Consider the following 21,933-nt stretch of genomic DNA (forward strand, 5'->3'; position numbering starts at 1 on the left):
TGCACAAATAATTTAATTATTTTACAGATCATAAAAAAAGGCAGGTATTGATTAAGGTTAAAGGCAAAATATCATTTACCAAAAAAATTGAAATCTTTGAATTATGAAAGATGTACTTATTTTTTAAAATAATTTTAAGGACCAGAGTTTAGTGAGTAGTAAACTCCAGTATGCAATTAAAAACTCTTCATGAGAAAGTCTAATTTTTGTTCATGCTATTTTAGAGCAGATTAATTTGTAAATACCTGAATTATCCACAATTCACTGCATTTCTGGGAATTATGTTGAAGAAAACTGTAAAACAACAAAACCTGTGGAGGATTAGGGAATCAGTGGCAACACTACTGGATTTCTGCAATTAAGTATGAGTATTATAGAAGTTGCTGTGAACACTTATGACAGTGAATGCTATTAGATTTGCCATTAGCAGAATCACAAAATACAGGCCTTTGTTTATTCTAAATATCCTAACTACATTTCAAATCTATACATCATCTACTCTATAATGAAGAGTACAAAAACTGTAAACATTCAAAAAAAAGTGAACAGCAACATTTCTTTCATAAAATTTTCTTCCTTTCAAACCAATGACAGATTTTAATCCAATGGAACATATATAACTTCTGAATGTCAACATGACTAGATTACTTTTTTTCCTCATCCTTGGATGTAAATGCAAATGTAAATGTGAAGTTATAAAATCAATAATGCTTCCTCAATTTTTTTCTACTTTTTTGTCTGCTTTCATCTATTCTCAAGCCTATCCGCATCTGTATAACTCTGGTTAACGTGTGTCTGGCATCAATCCTCAGCCTGTCAGGGCTACTCCATATGCTGCATTATTCTGAAGTTCACCTGACGTTGATGTCAAAAATAATGCCGCTTCCATTAGGATTGAGGGAAAGGCAAGAATTGAAAAAGGGAAAGACGGTTGACCAAGAATCTATACTGAGTGACATCTGTCAGTGCAACATAGATTATAGTAGTTTTCAGTGTGAACAATAAAAGCTTTTGGATAGCTGTGGATCACCAGGTGACCTCACTTCCTCATTATAAAAAGGAAGCGACACTTAACCATGGGCAGTCAATTAAATTACAGAAGTGGAGGATCCTTGAAGAAATGTGATTGGGTCAATCAAATTATCAACGTTTAATTGAGGGAGAAAGGTGAATTGAACAAGAAATGGAAGAGATTCAAGAAATTCAAAAGCTTTCTCCCATGTACGATTCTAATTCCAGACAGCAGGCTATTAGTGAAAAAGGCCATGTATGCCTGCACACCCTCTTTCCAATCAGAGAAAACATTCTAGACATCACAGGCAAGGTAGTGCAGAGGAATGGCTGAGAAAAAATATGTTGCACATGACTTCCTTATACAAGTACTTTTTCGATTCTTTCTCCTATCTGCATGTTCATCTGCAAAGATTTTTTGCCAGATATTTCTTTCTTTGTTTTCATTTCCTATCTCATGTTACACTCACCCTTCACTTTCATTAAATTATTTAAAATGCAGATTCCCCCTCCCTCAATTCACACCCCCCAAAAGCCCATTGAGACTCTCTCATTGTTTCTTTATATGCAACAAACTCATTGGCCTATTCAATTCTTTGCCAATCTCTATAGTAGTCAACCTGCTATGGAATACTCCTGTCAAACTCCTTTTTGTCTAACTGACCTCACCCAATCCCTGTGGAGAGTACTAGTATGACAGCTATTACCACCTCTCTTCTCAAGTCGCCAGGACATCCATTCGTGAGCATTTTCATTCACAAGCTTATGATGGATTGCTCAAGTGTCACATCCTTGTTGAAACCTTTCCTCTAAATGAAGCTTTGTATGGTAGAACACTTCTACCATAATCCAGGCTAGGTCATCAAGGTGGCAGTGCAGCGCCCATCACCAGCTCAATCTGTCAATCTACTCTAATGAATTTTCTCTTGAGCACATTACGATGTTCCACTGCAACTGCCTCTCAGTTAAGATCTCATTGCCCACCACCCATCTAGCGAACATAAAAATTTTCGTCACTGCTTTCCTCCCTCGCCCTCGATACTGAGTGACGTCTTATCATCAGTGATTTCAATGCATTATGCTCCAAGTCCCTCTTTCAATCTCTTCCTCTGCACGAACTGCCTCAGATCTTCACCAGACCTTATAATCCCATTGATCTCAACCTCAAACATATTCGAGGACTGAACATCCATAGACATGAGGTTTACAATCCTCTGCCCAAGAAAAATATTTCCTTATCTCTGTCCTAAAATCATTGATCCACTCTTGGATCTAGACTCTCCAGCTTCTTGGTACCCACTACATCAAACCCTCTCAAAATCTTGTTAGTTTTAATGACTTTTTATCCCATTCTTCTGAACTCTAGTCAAATGTGGATGAACCTTCCTCAATCCTGCTTCATGAGGAAAACCCTTCATAATCAGATTTATTATCACTGATATATGCCGTGAAATTTGTTGTTTTGTAGCAGCAGTGCAGTGTAAAACATAAAAATTACTAAAAGTTACAAAAATAAATAAATAGTGCAAAAGAGGAATAACGAGGTAGTGTTCATGGACCATTCAGAAATCTGAAGGCAGAGGGGAAGAAGCTGTTCCTAAAACGTTGAGTGTGGGTCTTCAGGCTCCTGTACCTCCTCCCCAATGGTAGTAATGCAAAGTGGGCATGCCCCAGTGGGTGAGGGTCCTGAATGATGGATGCCACCTTCTTGAGGCATTGACTCTTGAAGATATCATCAATGGTGGGGAGGGTTGTGCCTGTGATGGAGCTGGCTGAGCCTCTAACCCTCTTCAGCCTCTTTCGATCATACGCATTGGAGACTCCATACCAGGCGGTGATGCATCCAGTCAGGATGCTCTCCACCATACATCTGTGGAAATTTGCAAGTCTTTGGTGACATACCAAACCTCCTCAAACTCCTAACGAAGTAAAGCCACTGGCGTGCCTTCTTTGTGATTGCATCAATGTATTGGGCCCAAGATAGATCCTTTGAGATGCTGACGCCCAGGAACCTGAAGCTGCTCATCCTTTCCGCTGCTGAGGCCTCAATGAGGACTGGTGTGTGTTCTCCTGACTTCCCCTTCCTGAAGTACACAATCAATTCTTTGGTCTTGCTGACGCTAAGTACGAGGTTGTTGTTGCAACACCACTCAACCAATGTACTCCTGTGCACCTCGTCATCGCCATCTGAGATTCTGCCAACAACAGTGCTGTCTTCAACGAATTTATAGATGGTGTTCGAACCGTGCCTAGCCACACAGTCGTGATTGTAGAGAGCAGAGCAGTGGGTTACACATACATCCTTGAGGTGCACCTGTGTTGATTGTCAGCGAGAAGGAGAAGTTATTACTGATTGGCAGTCAATTCCTTGGTCTTGTTGACGTTGAGTATGAGGTTGTTGTTGCAACACCACTCAACCAGCCGATCTATCTCACTCCTGTATGCCTCCTCATCGCCATCTGAGATTCTGCCAACAACAGTGGTCATCACCGAATCTATAGATGGTGTTTGAGCTGTGCCTAACCACACAGTCATAAGTGTAGATAGAGTAGAGTAGTGGGCTATGCACACATCCTTGAGGTGCGCCCGTATTGATCGTCAGCGAGGAGGAGATGTTACTACTGATCTGAACTGACTGTGGTCTCCTGATAAGGAAGTCAAGGATCCAGTTGCAGAGGGAGGCACAGAGGCCCAGGTTTTAAAGCTTGTTGATTAGTACTAAGGGGATGATGATGTTGTATGCTGAGCTGTAATCGATAAACAGCAGCCTGATGTACGTTTTGCTGTTGTCTAGGTGCTCCAAAACACCTAGACAACGGCATACAAGGAATCAATCTAGTGAATCTACAAATTACTGACTCTAAGTGCATCGTCTGGTAAGGCTCAAGAAAAAAATCTGCACACAGTACTCCAAATGAGTTTTTGCCATAGCTCTGTACTATTGCAGTAAGACTTGCTTGTCTTTTTACGTTAACCCTCTTGCATAAAAGCTCATTTTATCGCTATGTATACATTCACACCAATGAACCAACACACCAATGTTTACTGTTTTTTTTTGCTGTCCTAATCAAAGTCAATAATCTAATATTTTCCATTTTAGGACACGTAATCAGCTTCATGAACAGAACTTTGATGCCAAGTTCAGTCTCTTTTCAAAGCTCTAACCACTGGGGAGATATTGAAAGCTCTGGAAAAGGTAAATATGCACAGAAGAAAAGTTACTAGGAGCTTGCTCGAGGAAGATTCATAATTATTTACCTTAATAAGAATAATAGAGATAGAATTCAATTATTTGATCTATACTAAAATTGTTCCAAACTCTATGCAGCGAAATGATGACAGAAGTCAATATTCTGTGTGCGCTATGGGAAGGCGACTGAATGGAAGTGATAACTATCATAAAGCACTGTGAAACTGTTGGTATGTTAATGATTAAGGTGATGATTCAGACAAAGCACTCTCCAATGAGCTGCTCTGAGAGCTCACTGAGCCAATGACATTGATATTTGCAGTCATTGCTACACTTTCCTCTACTCACAATTCTATTCTTTCTGATGCACTCTTGCTCCCAAAATGTGGCCAGGGATGCCCCCTTTTTGTGCAGCAATCACTAATCCGGACATTTATTCAAGGCTGCATTTCAACAAGAATTAACCTTTAAAAGGTCTTTCCTATCAGTCAGCATTGCAATTAACTGTACAAGTATTGATGAATCAGATGCTGGAGCTTTCAAGATCACAAAAGGGTCCTACAATGGGCATTAGATTTTAAATAGCAATTTTAATCATTCTCATGTACATCACGGATACCTACCTTGAAGTCTGACCAACATAGTGGGTAGTATATGTCCCATCTTATTATAGAAGGTCAAGTTCCTGTTCTGCACCTGAAAATTGGGCACTATGCCATTGATTTTCTAGGCCAATTTATCTGCACACTGCACCACAAAGCCTTACAAAATTACAAATAAACCAATCTTTTAACAAAAAAACACACAACTTTCCTACCTACAGCCTTTTATATCTCTTATAACTCTTATCATATTATGATCACTGTTTCCTTAAGGCTCAGCAAATACTAGTTATCAATTACCTTTTCTCATTTAACAATAGGGGATAGGTATAAAGGTGAGAGATAGGAGGTTTAGAGGGGATCAGAGGGGGATCCACAGAGAGTGGTTGGAATCTGGAACACGTTGCCTGAGGTGGTGGTGGAGGGAGAAACTCTCTAAACATTTAATAAGCATTTAGTCGAGCACTTGAATCACCAAGGAATAAAAAGCTAGACCAAATGTAGGTAAATGAGTTTAGTATCGTTAAGTGCAATGGCCGTTAAGGACACAGTGGGCCGAAGTGCCTGTCTCTGTGGTGTACTATGGCTCTAATACCAGACCTCAAATAGCTTGTTCTCTCAGTAGCTTCTCAAAATATTGAGCTAGAGAGCCAAATTTTATACACACCACAAATTTATCCTCCATACTATTACTGTTCTTTTTGTTACCTGCACTTAAGTCCTCATAACAAGGGTAACAAGCATAACAAGGGCAATGCTTATTTAGGGTAACATAAAGGTTTATGGTAAGCTTAACAAGCATTACCCTTGTTACCTTTAACTTCCTGATTTACTATCATTGTTTGGGGGCCTGTGGCCAAACCGATTCTACTTCTTAATTTTTTGAGTTATTAACACAGTCTTACAAGAACAGCCTTTATCCCATCTTCAAAATCTGGGTTACCTGCCTGCTTTTCCTTTTTGTCTCTCTCTGCTAAAAATATCTTGGAATTTTTTTTTTATTTCCAACCTTAGTCATTTTTCTTCACAAACCACACTTCTATAATAGCTATTAGATTATACTCTTTTTCCATTTGTGCCATTAATTCACCAATGCTCATACGCATTTAAATAAACTGCCTTAAGTTTTGTCTTTTTTATCAATTTTTTCTGCTGTCTCTAATTGAAAATATACACACCATCAGACTCCAGTTATCACTACTTATTTTAACTACCCTGCACTAATTGCTTTTCCTTTATATCCATTCCATTTTCTGCAAATGGTCCCTTGTATCCCATTGTGCTGTGATCGGTTTGTTAAAACATTCTGTAGTCTCTGCTATTATCCACACAGGCTGCAAGAACCTCACATTTGTTGGACTGGCTGAAGTTCCTGCAACGTTACCTTCTTGTTCCCTTAATGTACCTCAACCATACTCATATCCTGCTCTTCCTCTCGATTGACTAATTCCCCTGTACTTAACCTAGGGATGTTATATCTCCTAGATTAAAATAATCAGCTACTTCTCCTTTCCCAGATGCATCACTGTCTACAAACCTCAGACTCCAGCTCATCAACTCTGAGATGAAGTTCTTCAAGCTGCAGACAATTACAGCAGATGGGGTTTCCATGGATGCCAATGGCTTCTATCAGCTCCCACATACAGCAACCTCATCAAAGTCCACACTCTGAATGCTGCAGGTAGAGGTTCTGTGCTTGTAGATCGGCTCACATATTTAGTTTCCCAAGCAATGGTACCTTTATTTCACCTGACTTCAATTAACCAATTCTAGCTGGTTACCTGGGAGACTGAAGGCTACTTGCTTACCATTTAAAGCACTGGTGTTTAAAACAGCTATGTTAAAACAATTTAACCATAAAACTGAATTAAACAAATCAAATATTAACTTGAAAATAAAAGCAACTCCTTGGTCCTACACCAAAGTCCAAGCCACGTGGGTGCTATTCTCAGAGGACATCATGGTAAAAACATGCTATGAAGCTAGTACTGCAGTGCAGTTCAAGAAAATGTGCCATAAACATTAGCATTAGCCTCGCATCTCTCGTCTGCTGTATTCTCATTGTGAAGGAAACTGCAGGCCTACAAGAATGGGTTTGGAGAATTATGAATGAGGGAAACTTATTCTCTGTCTAACGTTGGGCATGAAGACAATGGTAAGTTAGTGTTCTGAGGTTATCTGAAGAGTCTGAAGGAGAAATGGAGGTCAGGCCAGTGCAAAAGGACTCAATGTACTGTCAAGCAATGAGCCCTTTAATGAAAGCTGAACTTTCAAAGGGAGAGGGATCTTTGCTCAGCCAGCTTGCTGGACATTTCTTTGCCCTGCTGCAATAGGACCTGTGGCAAGTGGACCAAAAACATAATGCTGGAACAACTCAGCAGGTCAAGCAGCATCTGTGGAGTGGTAGAGAAGAGGAATGATAGCCAGGATATAGCAGTATGGAGAGAGGGGTGGGGCAGAGGCTGTTAGGTGATAGGTGGATCCAGATGGGGAGGGTATGAATGCAAACTGGAAGAACAACATCTCATATTCTATGGGTAGCTTACAATCAGTGGTATGAGTGTTCATCCTCTCCCCATCTGGTTCTACCTATCACCTAGCAATGTTTGTCCCACCCCTCCCTCGTACTGCTATATACTGGTAATCTTTCCTCTTCCCTCGCAGTTCTGATGCAAGGATCTTGACCTGAAATGTTGACTTGCACCTTTTGCCTCCAAAGATGCTGCTTGACCTGCTGAGTTCTTCTAGCACTTTTTTTTTTCCATTCCAGATTCCAACATCTTTTGTCTTTTTCTACCAAGTGGACATTTCACTAGCTAAATCCAGATTCTTATTTCGATGGAGGTTCTAAAAGAAATGTTAAAATAATCAAACAGGATGATCAAACAGGGATGTTTAGCTAAAAGTTTAATATATTTCAGTAAAATGTTATTAAACAAAAGTATAATAGAAATGTCAGATTTGTCCAGTTTATTTTAAGTAAATGATCTGTTGTAGATGATGAACCGATACAAGCAGTAAAACAGTGCATTAAAACTTACAGCATATATATTCTGACAAACATTTGTTAAGGAGCAATACAGCATGCTCAAAAAATTATTTCTTTAATCATATATTTATATGCTAAAACCTATTATACATATTTAACTTCTCACTACATTCTTAAGACTGAAATATTTTCTTGGCAGAAAGGCACAATAACAGTTCCATAAAGAAATGAAAGAATAAGTAGACAGAATATGAATGTACTCAAAATATCTTAACTACGCACTTAAGAAACCTTAAAACTAGTCATTAGGGAGTATGTGACTATTTTTCAATTAACATTTCAACACCCGGTCCAAGCGATTGACCCAACATAGCAACCACAGTCTAGTCCCAGTACTAAAATATGCAACCAATCTCCCATACATACCATATAAGACAGAGTAATTAAGTTTTTCAAACTGGTTTCATCACATTGGGATTTATGACACATTAATGAAAACACCATAAGTTGTGAACGACATGACTGACAAATCAGATTTTAAAAATGATGGAAAAACTTGAGAAATCAATATTTTGGTCATTAAAACTTAACCTTAAACCATCCTTAATGTTAGATTTGTAAAACACTCTTCTGCAATTCAAGAAAAATGTACTAGTCAATTGCACTGTAGGCTTACTACAGTTTTCCTATCTTACAGAAAAACTACATCTTAAAAGTATTTAGGTTCAACAGTAAAAGTAGACCTGAAAAAAAATCATTTATAAGCACCTATTTGCTCATTAGAAAGAAGCACTTGGGAATCTAAACAAATAACCTCAGCTGGAAGTTGATTTCAAGATGCTTTTCAAAGAACAAAGGAGTTATTCTGAACAACATTTTTCTCCTAACTTACGTTCTCAAAATAGATAAACTGCCTTGATTTTAAAAAACCTGATTATGAAATCTCATCATGCAGAGGTTGGATGTCATGCCTCACTATGTCCTTCTTAGTCAGTCCCTCAGGATCAAGGATGACTTGGTGCATCTCGATACTACAATGAATACACTTCATTGGCTGTCGTGTTTCAGAAGATCAAAATTAACAAAAAAATGATATAAATTTAAATTATTTTTAAACATGCATTTTGCACACTGTGTTTACATTGTGGTTAGCTCAATAGTTTTTCGAAACATATTTTAAAGGCTTGGTGACTCTTCTCAAAGTCACAAAATCTACCAGCTACAGTCCGAGTAAATAGCCTTCCTGAAGGAAACCTTAAAAACGTAGTCTGCTCTGTGTCCTATAATAAACATAAACAGAAAGCTCTCAAAGGTTAATGGGTATTAAATGGCTTAGTTTTAGTTATATTTATTATGGACCTTCAAATTCTATTTACAAAATTGTTTAGAATGTGGATGTATATTTTTCCCTTTTTCCAAATTCACATAATGTAGCAAAATCATATGTACAGCTGAAAACATTAGATGAAAATGTGTTTCTGTTGAAGAGGTCAAGGAGAACTGCAGATTACTACTCAAACACCTATTTGTAATCATCTGGTCTAATAGAAAAGCAAAAAATGGAGATACTGGAAAATGAAATAATAACTGAAAGCTAGAAATACTTCACAGGTCAGGCAGCATCTGCAGAGGGAGAAAAAGAGTTAAAGTTTCAGGTTAATGACTTTTCATCACCCTTCTGAAGCAAGGTCATCGACCTGAGATGCTAATTCTGTTTATTACTCCTCTGATGCTTCCAACTGAATACTTCCAGCATTTTCTGATTATAGTTCTAATGTGTATTTGGATATTTCTAAGTCTGAATAGCGTTTGATTTATTTTTCCTTGTGAACAGTTAGAATAAAAGGTATTTGCTGTGACAAAAGTGTATGGTAAATCTACAAATAAACCAGTGAACAACCTGAAGGCTGAGAGATATATCTATGTTTTCACTATGGGTTTGAAAGATCTTGCTGTCATGATTCAAAGTATTATGGCTGCATGGTGCAGAAGGTTGGTTAATTGTGCTTTCACTTCTTCTTGAATAAGCAGACCCACAAGATACCTTTACCACCTGCACAACATCATGACAAGTAATCTTCTTTGCGAGTAATATGGAATTAAATAGAAATATTTGGAAATTTTCAAATTAAAAGAGAGGATTGGACATTAAAGGTGTACTTATTCCTGCAAGTTGCCCTTGACTTCTGATCAAACTCACACACAGCTGTCTCTGCATAGTGATGAGGTGCTAAGTCGCAGAGAGGGTGCTATCAGAAGGTGGTGAACTGATGGAAAAGGCTGATGGTGTCTTGTTAATTAGTTTGATTTAACGATGTTTTGGTTTATACTCCAGTACCAATTTTGTAAGGTTCAGCAACATAAATAACTCTGCAATACTCAGATTAACATCCTTTCTTTCTTTCCCTACTGTTTAATAACAACTGTGCCATAATTACATAATTTTGATGCTTCATAAATAATATGCTTGTCTGTACATACAGTTTACTGCAACTGGTGTTTGCTGCTGTAAATAAGATACTAAAGTTATGAAATATAGTTTAACCTCTTTGGTTTTACTAAATTATCATTTGCTGGAAACCCTATGTTAAATTGTGCTGAATTAAATGCATATGATCAAGAGAAATAGGAAAGAGTTTGCATCCCACAAAGTTATCTGCCCAAGTAATTCATAAATGACTTCTGTTCACATCTGAGCATTGGACGGTGAACTGTCTCCTGTGTGTTATTTTGCATTTAATTTGTATTACATAAAATTACTATTAAATGTGGATACTCATTTTCAAGGCAAACTACAATGCTGTGTAGACACGAACTGGTTCCAACCACATACCATACCACTACTTGTTCTTAATTATAATTCTACTGTGAGCATTATGACACATAAAAAAATCATAATGATAAATAATTGTATATCATACATTACTATTCCTTTTTATGTATACTTCAAGTACTTTTGTTAAGTGTGTAAGCATTTTATTTTCAGGCAACAACTGTTTTTCTACAGTTAACATAAAATATTATAAGCACAGAGCTTATAGCACTGTATTTCAATATTTTGAACATCAACTATAGCTTCACATGCATGTATACTGACAACTCTAATTGTATGGTGAACATTGTTTTAATTCAAATTTAAAGAAGTGAAAAGAAACAACAACTAAAAAAAAGTGGTTTTTTAACTAAAGAGCACGATGGTACATTTAGTTTTTGTGCTTATTCAGTTGAAGACACGTAATTATAGAAATCAATTGTACATCGGTGGTCCAGAGTTTGCTGGTGCAGGGCATTCAATGTGTGCCCATCAGTTGGATTTCTTTCCTGACTCTTCAGTTGGAAAATACAGTACAAGTTGCTCTAAGGGGGAGGATAATGATGCATCTGGACCTTAAACTGCTGATTCCAACATTTGATCTTTCCTTAAGCAATTAAATGCAAGATGAGAAAAAGAAAGATAAAGACATAGCTCAATTCTGTTTTGCTACAAACAACACTATACCAGCCACCACAAGCATCCTCCCTTCTCCTCTTCTCCCCACCTCTAAACAAATTACACTGACCATTGTAATGTTTCTCTTACTTTAGTAGCATATTACAATGTCCTGAACTTACTCAGAAGTAGCCAAGCTGATACAAAAGTAACCACAGCAGCTAATGTAACATCAGTTTGGCACGAGAGATCTAGAATAACACATAATAAAATATTGGTTTGATAAATTAACCAAAACTAAATAAATATTTCCTGACTTTGGCAGTTCACAATTGTCAAATTTGATTCAAGAATCAAAATATTTTTAAAAGCAACTATGCAATTCGACTTCTAATTTTAAGCCTTCTTTATGTGAAACTACTGGCTTAATTTGCCATCCCAAACCATAGTACAACAAATTGAAGCATCAATGTATTGTCCCATTCCTAATTCACATATTACAATCAAATTGGATACTGACAGAGAAAAATAGATGGTATATAAATTTGAACACAATTTTGCAGATGTAGAAGGTAGAAAACATACATTTTCTCTCAATATATTAAATCTCTCTATTTTTGATTTTACTACACTGCATAATTTAATAATTAGGAAATCTGTCACATGCTCAAAATCTACCAGAGCCTCAGGTATCTGTGGCTTATTAAATAAATCAGATTTTGTACTCAAGTTGCAGGTGTTTAAAAATATCCTCCCCAAACACATCAGGATTTCAGAAAAGGTTTATGTGTCATTTCCATTAATACTAATAACAGAACATTAGCACATGCCCATCTTTAGTGATTATTTGCTGTGGCTTTAGATAATCTTAATCACAGACATTCCATAATAGAAAACCAAGATAAAATAAAGACGTTTCAGAACTGAATCCATTTCTACTGAAATAAGCGTATTATGCATATATGTGTTATGAGCCCAGATGTGAAATAAGGTTTCTCATTTATCAAACTGATCCTCAGCAATGCAGCTAGATAGCTTGCCAATGAGCACCCTTCGCATTTAAGGTTTGGAAATAATCAATGGATTCAAATTATCATACTGTCCAAACCACAACCGTATTTGAAATTTCAACTATTTTATAATATTGGCATACAATAATATAAAATGTTACTATTTTTAGTTAAACAAATAGGACCAGTAATAGATTCTTGGTTTTAGCTCTATAAAACATCTGTTTTCTCACTGTATAATTAGCATAATTAATGAATACTAATCAATCCAAACAAATGGCTTTTTAACTCCTAAAATAAATCATTTTGATATCACAGTAGCTATTGACTCAATAATTTACTTATAGGCAATATATCACTTCTCCATTTACCACATGCTAGAAAACTGCTATAACTCTTTTCTACAACTTCATTTCAGTGCAACGTGTCTATTCTCAACAGAAAAGCACTACCATACATTTGTTTACAAGACATCGACAAATTCATGATGTCAGGCTATCCCTTAGGGTAGGATAAATTTAGCAGACATGTCTATTCAATCGTTTGCAATAAAAATCACACATTTTTGCATCTTGCTGAACAGATATAAACAGAGTTAAACATGATTACACTTCCAGAGTCTCAAATAAGGCTACCAAAGTGTTATACAAGTCAGCTCTTTTATTGGGAGCAGTGATACAAGATTAAACATCAAAATATCTTCAGATTTCATTTTAAAATACGCAAAGAAAACCATTTAGTTTCATTGCAAAACAAGTTTCATGTTTAGGAGTGAAATATCCAATTTGTACTCTTTCTAATGTGGTTTTTATAGCTTTTACATAATATTCATGCATTCCATTTGTGGCTTTAATCTTCTATTTACGCACCTGCCTATTACAACTTAGAAGCAGTATTCCAAGGCATTAAAAAAAGAAATTATGAATAACTCAAGAAAGGTAAATTATATTTGGAATTTACTTGCAAAAACATCAGCTAATGAAAGTAACTGTCTTGGAATTTACAAGGTCTGTGTATCATTGAAATAATAACTATTTTACTAGAAAGCTTCCTTGTTCTAAATTACTTCTAAAACATCACTAGCTGCAATTAGTTCTAATAGTAAAACTCAAAACTTTATTTTTTTTTAAATTAAAGCAAGATGAAAACTCAAAGCTCCAGGGAAAGAGTGGATATCCTAAAACAAACAGGGATTTAAGTGATAAACAAATGAACTAGCAACTGCAGTTTTTAGTCAGAGTACAGATATGCAATAATCCTTCTGAATTGTGAATTTCCTGCTGCTTTGAAAATTGGGCTTGCAGTGCACATTAAGTTTTGGCAACTTCAGAAGCTGACAGTGTCCTAAAATATTCAGATTATTTTTTTTACTTTTCTAATGTGCTACCAAATTTGTAGCTTTGCCTCAAATCCCATCCTCATTCAATTCTCAAGACCAGCATCCAAGGAAAATAAACAAAAAACAGAAAATATTGGAAGTACTCAATGGGTCAAGGACAGCATGGTGACAAAGCTAGTAGCACCAGCGACCTGGATCAATCCTAAACCCCAGTGCAAATTGATTGGAGTACACAGGTTTTGCCTGTGACAATGTGTGGATTTCTTCTAGGTGCTCCATTTTCCTCCCACATCCCAAAGACATGTGGGGTGGTAGATTACTTGGCCTCTGTAAATTGCTCCTAGTCTGTAGGTGTGTGTATAATTTGGAGGCGACGGGGGAAGAGTTGATGGGAATGTGGGGAAAATAAATATGGAATTAGTGGGGTACTTGATGGTGGCATGGACTTGGTAGGAGGAAGGACCTGCTTCCACACCAACAAAACTCTATTAGTTTATTATAGCATAATAACAAAGCAATTCAATTTTATTTTTGCTAATACTACTTTTTCCTTAGTTCAGTCTTGGCTCACTATAATGTGGTGATAATAGGGAATTTCAATTACTCTAATATAGGCTGGAAGAATAACAGTGTAAATGCTAAGGAATTTTTTGAAATGTGGACCAAACAAGTTTCATATTCAGTTTCCAACTATTGAGGAAGCAGCACCAGGTCAGCCATGTTTCATTCAGGGGTGCGCTCAGGCAACAGTGATTGCAATGGAGACAAAAGAGAGACTGCAGATGCTAGAAATCTGGAGCAACACACTAAGTCCCTCATATCCCTCCATAGACGCTGCCTGACCCGCTGAATTCCTCCAGCATTTTGAGTGATTGCAATGGCTCACACTTTCTGTGGAAATGTTGGCAGATCTTCGATTCTTGTTGTTTCCATGTTTAACTGTTGGCAACATGCAAGCAGCAAATTTCTGCTGCCCTGGTTCAGATCTGAAGGGGGCTCGGGTTCTCAAAGGAGAACAGTTGCAAGTGACTAAAATAAATATTTATTTTTTTTAAATGTTTAAATGCAATAAATACTTAGAAAAGTATTTAAATATATTTATATTTAATAATTTCTCTTTAGAAAGATCAGCATTTAATAGTTATCAAATGCTCCCCTGCCTTTTGAGAGGAATGAAAGGGCACCCTGGTCTACCAAAACCAAAAGATTACATAAAAAAGAGGAAAAGGAAACATGATAAACATAAAACCATTCTCTCTCACTTTTCTGGACCACCTTCAATGACTCTTCATTTCATTCTATCTAGATAGTAATGTTCTTGATTGGTCCCATTCTTATTTATGGAATTACAGCCAGAGAATAACCAGCAATGATTTTTCTTCCCATTCCTGCACTTAATTCTGGATTTCTAAGGATCTATTCTTACTCCTTTATACTTCTCATCCTCACGCTGCTCCTCAGTGATCTCATTCGAAGATCATGGTTTGTCAATTATATTTTCTGATGATACTTGACTTCATCTTGGGACCCTCTCTAAACTGTGAAACTGTGCCCAATATTCAAATATTGCATAAGCAGAAATTTTCTTCAACTTCTTGTGAAGACTGAAGATATTTTCTTTGTTCCTAATTACATACTCATTTCCTAATCACCAACTCTATTCTTCTGCATGGTAATTAATTGAAAGTAAACCAGAATATCTGCCAGCTCAATGCCACAAAAGCGACCTGGTTGTATAGTAAAGCCACTTGTCTCTTCATCACTAAACTACCTATTTACACCTCTATAAAATAGCTCAGTTCTGGTCCTATTCCAACTCAATGTCTGCTGACGAACCTTCATCCAAGCCTTGGTTACCTCAAGACTCAACTGATCCATACCCTTCCACAGACCTCGTTCCGTCCATTACCTCAACTCAAAGCTCTGTTAGCTGCGTCTGAAAGTTGCTTGCTGACTTACATTGGTTTCCAGTTAAACACAGCCTCAAAAGTATCATCTTCATTTCAAATCCCTCCATATTCTTGACGTTTCCTATCACTGTAAACTTACCCAGTCTCATAAATTTCTGAGATAACAATCCTCCAATTCTGGATTACTGAGAATCTCAACGAACATCATTCTAATAGTGGTAGCCATGCCTTAAGCATCTGTGAAGTTCCTTGGGATGGTTCTGTTACTCTAAAGACGTTATAAAAGGTGAAGGTTATTGACATTCATTCCCTCTCTCAAACAAAATGTTTCTCCTATTTTGACTGATTTCTGATCTAATCTTAGAACCATTTCTGCTCTTGCAGCAATACCTCATACATTTTGATCACTGATTTTTGAAGGGAGATGTGCTGAAACTACCCAAGGATGTGGTGAGTGGAATTCCAGTTTAAGTAATTCTCCTTGAGATGTGTTTTGCAGAGACCTGTGCTGCACTGTGCCTATGAACACAGAAGAAATGTGCCTGGCCCTTTAAATAACATTCAGTTTGTGTGTTCAGTGTTAGAATAAAGAACAGTTTTTAGTATAAATGAACAGCTCCTTTCATAATAATAACATCAATGTTGTGGAAAATCTCACCAGAAATAAATTTTGGGTGTTGCACTATCATTGATGTCACTTTGGTACTCTGGATACTGAGAGAGAATAATAGAGTATTGTTGAACCCTTATTAGTAACTGGCATTATTTGGGGGCATTGTGAAGTAGCAGTTTAGCCCATTAGCTCTGCTTCTCTCTTCACCAATGCTGCTTCACTTGAGTGTAGCTCAAGGTATTGATCAATCAGCTAATAACTGTTAACTGCTACAGTCACATCAAATCACTATAGACTTGCTCATTTGAGCAATGCATATATAATCCAGTTAATCTCTCTGACCAGAGAAAACAAGACAGATCCTGTGGAAGGAAAAAAAAGCAGGCTGGGAAAGAAACAGATCAAAGAAAAATATATTACAAATCAAAAAGAATTCATGTGAATTGAAGTTAAAATAGAAAGAAATCAATGCAAAAAACAATTGTTAAGGATAGATATAATTTTTTTTAAAAAGAGCAAAAAGCATTATCAACTAGGGAAATTTATAATCCATATAATTCCTGGCTCATAGGAAACAATAGATTCTGATGGAAGAATAAAAAAAGTAGGTATTTCCATAGATTTAAAATGCAGGATTGCAAGCTTGAAAATAAAGCGTTGTACATGTATCAAAAAAATGGATCAAACATTAGGTGAAGATTTATTGCAAGTAGTTTCATCTAATGCAAGAAAGATGAATTGATTTTGGTTAAATTAGATATAACTGACAATTCATTGGTAGAGAAGATGCATTATTTTCCAATTGTTATCCTCCCATGGTTTAAGTGATTTGTGCTCTATTGTATTTTACGGAAAGAACAGAGGAACTTTCAATGATTTAGATTGTATGTATTAATCATACCCAGTGCCTGTGAACTATATATCTAAAACTGAAGAAGAATTCTGACATCTAATTCTGTGACAAGACTTTGGCGCTAGATACCCTACTCATACCCATAATCTCAAATCCATTTAGTGATACAGTTGAACAATTTTCTGTTTTAATTCTGTGAGGCTTAAAGTGTCATATCATTCCTGCAGCCAAATAAAACAAGTAGAATTGTTAGGGTTTAAGTTGCAAAGTAAAAAAAAATGAAGCTAAATTAAACTTTTATTATATTGCATGTATCATTGTTTCCCCATGACTAAATGCACTATATAATTAAACTATTCCAAATAAAATTTGATACATCAGAGTAATGAAGTAAAAAATAATTGTGAAAGCTTTCATGACGTTTAATGTCCTGTCAGGTATCCATTCATTTTATGTGAAATTTCTGGTAAAAATATTGTAATTAATCAAAGTCTTGAATATATCCCACAACTGGGAGTCTTTCCCAATATATTCTCCAATGGAGTGATCAAAATGCATACTGCTTTAGTACGCATTGCCATGGGTATATACCAAAATAACATAACATTACAATAATTAAGATGGATTAAAAAATAATAGTTTTGCACCTTGCTAGTACTGTACAATGTCAAAGAGGCTATATTTTTATAAAAACAAATAGTGGGCCAACATAAATTAATAAATTTGACAGTCCTTTCAACCTTATCCTTTCATTCTTAATTTCAATAGAATTTGCATCTGAAGATAAAAAAATGTTACATGATTAATCAGGAGGTAACACATTTGACATAGTTCAATCACACCATACCAGCCAGCTATCTTCTCTCACCAACCACAGATCACAAGCAGCCAGTTCTTTTCCTCTCAGAACAATCTCAGAATAGATCATCAATGACCAAAAAGAAAGATAAGCTCAGCACTGTACATACGCACACTTCACAACGTGATTTAATGCTCAACACTTTTTCAGGTTTTGGAGAAGGAATCTGTATTTTTCCCCCTTTCTTCATGCCCTTTGCTGGTAACACCATGGGTACGTCATATGTCATAAATACCACAAAAACTAATCCATCAGTTGTAATGGCTCCTATAAAACACCACTGTGAGATTGCAATAAGACTGGAAAATAGGCTACAAATCCCAGCTATGCTCAGGCTCGCAATGAAGCGAGACAGAAAGGAGGTGGGATAGGGATCAAATGATAGATGGCCACCTGAACCATGACCAGAAAGGGCAGAGGTTACAGGCCAAGGTCTTTATAAGAACAGCACCACCTAACTTCAGTAAGGTACTAATCTAAACCATCATAACAGCCAGATAGAACAAAAAGAAAATGCTTACTTTTGCGGAAAGCTTCCTAGATCCTTTCCTGCCATTTCTGTTTCCCATTCCAGACAGTTGGGATAGCCTTGCTTGAAAACCTATCGAATAAGTAGTTTAAGAGATTGTGATACAACCTGTTTGACAGCTTTCTCAGTTAAAAAGAAGTGTGATGTGCACTCTTATCCCAGCTCTTTAAAACAATGCCAGTTAAGCAAAAGGTAATTGACAAATATGATTATTACATTTTTTCTTTCAGTCAATGGTAGTATCTTGATTTGATTCAACAGGGAAACTCTTTAACCTTTTGGGTTCTACTCATATTTTGATAGCAAAATAATACTTAAAATGTATCTAAATTGTAATATTTAATATATTATGCAAACACAATATTTGAGATTATTTTTGTAGACAGTTGTTTGACAAAGATATAGATTTTGATTAAATACTTGAAAGTGCATTAAAAGATTAACTAATTCCTTTCCTGCAGGTATTAAGATCAACAGAATTTATACAAAACTATCCATTCTACCAAATCAGGAATTAGTTGGCAGCTTCGTTTCACAAGTTTAGCTATTGCCTCCATTATATATGCCTAACAGTACAGAGTGTCAGCCATAGCTCACCCGGTACCACTTTCACCTCATAGCTAAAAGGTTGCAAATTCAAGCCACTCCAGAGACACAAAATTCTAGGCTGCCATACACCTACTCATAGAGCTGTCTTTCAGATGAACTTTTTCTCAATTGGATAATGGAACTTGCTACCATAGATTATGGTTGTAACAAATAGGAGAGGCTGCATAAGTAAATGAGGGAGAATGGAATAGAGGGCTATGCTGTTGGTTTCAAGTGAAAAAAGACAGGAGTGGGAGAGAGGAACACAGTAGTGTTGAGTGGAGTGTAAATGCCCGCAAGAATTAGTTGATCCAACTGGATTGTTTCTGTGCTGAGTATCTGATGTGTAATCCTTCACACCTTCAGTAAAACCTCCAGTAGGGTAGAAAAACTATTTGCAAAATACCAAATTGTTATGCAACAAGGTTAAGAATTTATGTATAAAAGTTGGTTTTGATTCACAAAAGTATATAATATTAGGCAAAATAGCTGAAATTATGTTACTAACATGCTTTTCTGCAGATTTGTAAACTGAGCACAATTAGTGTTAACTAACCACTTGGGACGGCTTGAAAAATAATCAAAAATACATTTTTTCGTCTGTGTACAAACCATTTGATGTGAAGTTTTCTTCCTCTCAATGATTCCAACTAATTTACTTAAATTATTTCCTTCTTAGGAGGAATTATACACTTGGCAAGCCATAAAAAGCAGAAAGGCTCAAGGTAACATTTTCAATATCATAAAATTCACAGTTCAGGTTTGAGGTACTCAAAACGTTCCTGTAATGCAAAAATGTGAAATATCCTCATAAATCCATCTGGAAGCAAGAATTCTACTGACCTCTCTGGGCCGTCTGCGACATGAGAGGGAACGTGCCTGTTAAGATGCCCTCAAATACCGGATCTGGCAGTTCCCTTTCCAGGTCCAGGACGTCCTCATGCTCCCACCAGGGAATGATCCCTGCAATACCACATGCTCCACCAGATTCCCCCTCAAAGAACCAGTCACTTTGTTCATCATCACCTTTATAAAATAAAGCAATTTATAAGAATGTAATTGTACAGTACAATTATTCACAAATAGATATGCAACACAACTTGACCATGTATGGACTCCGACTACATTTGTGAGGCACCCCATCCAGTCTGAACATTTACGTCTTACACCATTGTGGTTGTAGAATGTACCAACTACAAAATGCACTGTAATAACTCCAACAGCATCTCCTAAACCTGTGACCTCCATTACCAAGAGGGAAAAAGGCAGAAGGTTTTCCCAAGTCACACAGCATTCCGACTTGAAAATATATTGTCATTTCATCATTGTCACCAAGTCTAAACCCTGGAACTCCTTGCATCACAACACTGTGGAAGTACCTTCACTAAAGGAACTGCACCAATTCTAGGTGACTCACTATCATCTTCTCGTGGGCAATTAGGGTTGGGCAATAAAGGCTGATCTTGTTAGCAATGTCCACATCCCCTTAAATAAAAACAAACTTGCTTAAATATGAAGCAAGCAACAAACATATACCATTTAAATCTTACCATAAACCTGTAAAAATAATAAGGAGCCTTATCAAATAATTAATCAATACAAACACTTTTGTGATTGGTTCAATTTTGAAAGGAACTACACTCAACAATAAAGATTTTTTGCCCACTTTGACCTATTTCTCATTTCTGTAACATGCACAGATGAGGTAATTGAAGGACTAAGAGCTTCTATACCATGAATGTATCTCTTGAATAGACAGATGCAAGAATGAGGCAGGCCCACACTTCCACACAAGCTGTGCTACAAGTGTCACATTAAAAAAAAAGTAAACATACCCATCCTACATCACAAATGTGATATTTCTTAAGGACACATTTGCGATGTAGGATGGGAAGGTTTCCTGTTTTTGTTTTAAATGTGGCATGTTGAAATAGTGACTAAACTGCAGGATGATACAGAATAAAAATTCCAAAATTCTCAAGGTATCAAATTAAGATAACTTTGAAAAATTAAAAATTAACTTTTATTGCTAAAGAGATGGAGTATAGAAATGGGGAAACATCACTTCAACTGCATAAGGTATTACCATACCTGAAGTACTGTGTGGAGTTTTAATCTTATTTGAGGAGGATATACTTGCACTGGATGCAGTTCAGAGGATCTCACTAATCTCCCATTTGCACTGCTAAACTATCTAACAGCAATGCAAGAACAGAATACTGTTCAGCCCATCCTGCTATTCAGTGTGATCATGGCTGCTCAACATATTAACTCTATTTACATGCTTTCATTTGACATCCTTGCCAGCTGCAACAAAAATCAACATATTTTCTGTATGTTTAGGATATATGGAAAGGGCATATATGTATAGAGATAAAAATGCAAGTAACATTTACTTTGAATTAGGTTTTAGGACTTTTACATCTGAGGAAAGTCAAGGAGAAGGTGTTACAGGAAAAGTTAGGAAAATAACTCTTACACTTCGAAAAAAATTGTACTGTATTCAAAACTTAAATCTGCCATAATGTATACAGGGAAACAAGACCAAATGTTGTCTTCATTAAAATGTTGACCATGCAAGATTATAGTTAGGGGTGTAATTGGACTAGAGAGTAAAGATGTGGATAAAAGAGATTGCTAGATAAGCATATGGAGGAATATAAAATAGAGGGATATGGGGGAGGTAGGGGTTAGATAGTCTTAGGCGAGGTTTAAAAGTTGGCACAACATTGTGGGCCAAAGGGCCTGTATTGTGCTATACTGTTCTATGATTCTATGATTAACTTTGATATCATAACCCCTTTCATTTTGTATCTCTTGACATTTTCTTAATTAAATAGCAAAGTGTGTGGCATTTTGGAAAACAATATATTTGCCTGGAGCATTGGAGTTTCCTTGTCGTATGCTGGGCAATTGAGAAATGTAAAATTGTGACACTAAAACACCATTGCTGGTAGCAATTATAATGTGGTAAATTTACAAAGGAATGTTCCACATTCCATATTAAATA

General features: G+C 36.4%; 1 protein-coding gene across 3 annotated transcripts in view; it reads right to left on the bottom strand.

The window, feature by feature from the left end:
• Positions 1-21,933, bottom strand: part of gpatch2 (G patch domain containing 2) — a 210,538-nt gene that overhangs the window by 166,378 nt on the left and 22,227 nt on the right. For 2 of the 3 annotated variants that reach the window (XM_052011432.1, XM_052011434.1), the window contains exons 4-5: positions 19,767-19,949; positions 18,328-18,407 (exon numbers count right to left, since the gene is read on the bottom strand). In XM_052011432.1, coding sequence (XP_051867392.1) covers positions 18,328-18,407; positions 19,767-19,949 — 263 coding nt within the window. Of the gene's footprint in view, positions 1-11,016; positions 11,212-18,327; positions 18,408-19,766; positions 19,950-21,933 lie in introns of those variants that run through there. The other variant, XM_052011433.1, reaches the window with a different exon arrangement.

The sequence above is a fragment of the Pristis pectinata genome, chromosome 3, assembly GCF_009764475.1.
Source record: "Pristis pectinata isolate sPriPec2 chromosome 3, sPriPec2.1.pri, whole genome shotgun sequence".
Taxonomy (NCBI): Eukaryota; Metazoa; Chordata; class Chondrichthyes; order Rhinopristiformes; family Pristidae; genus Pristis; species Pristis pectinata.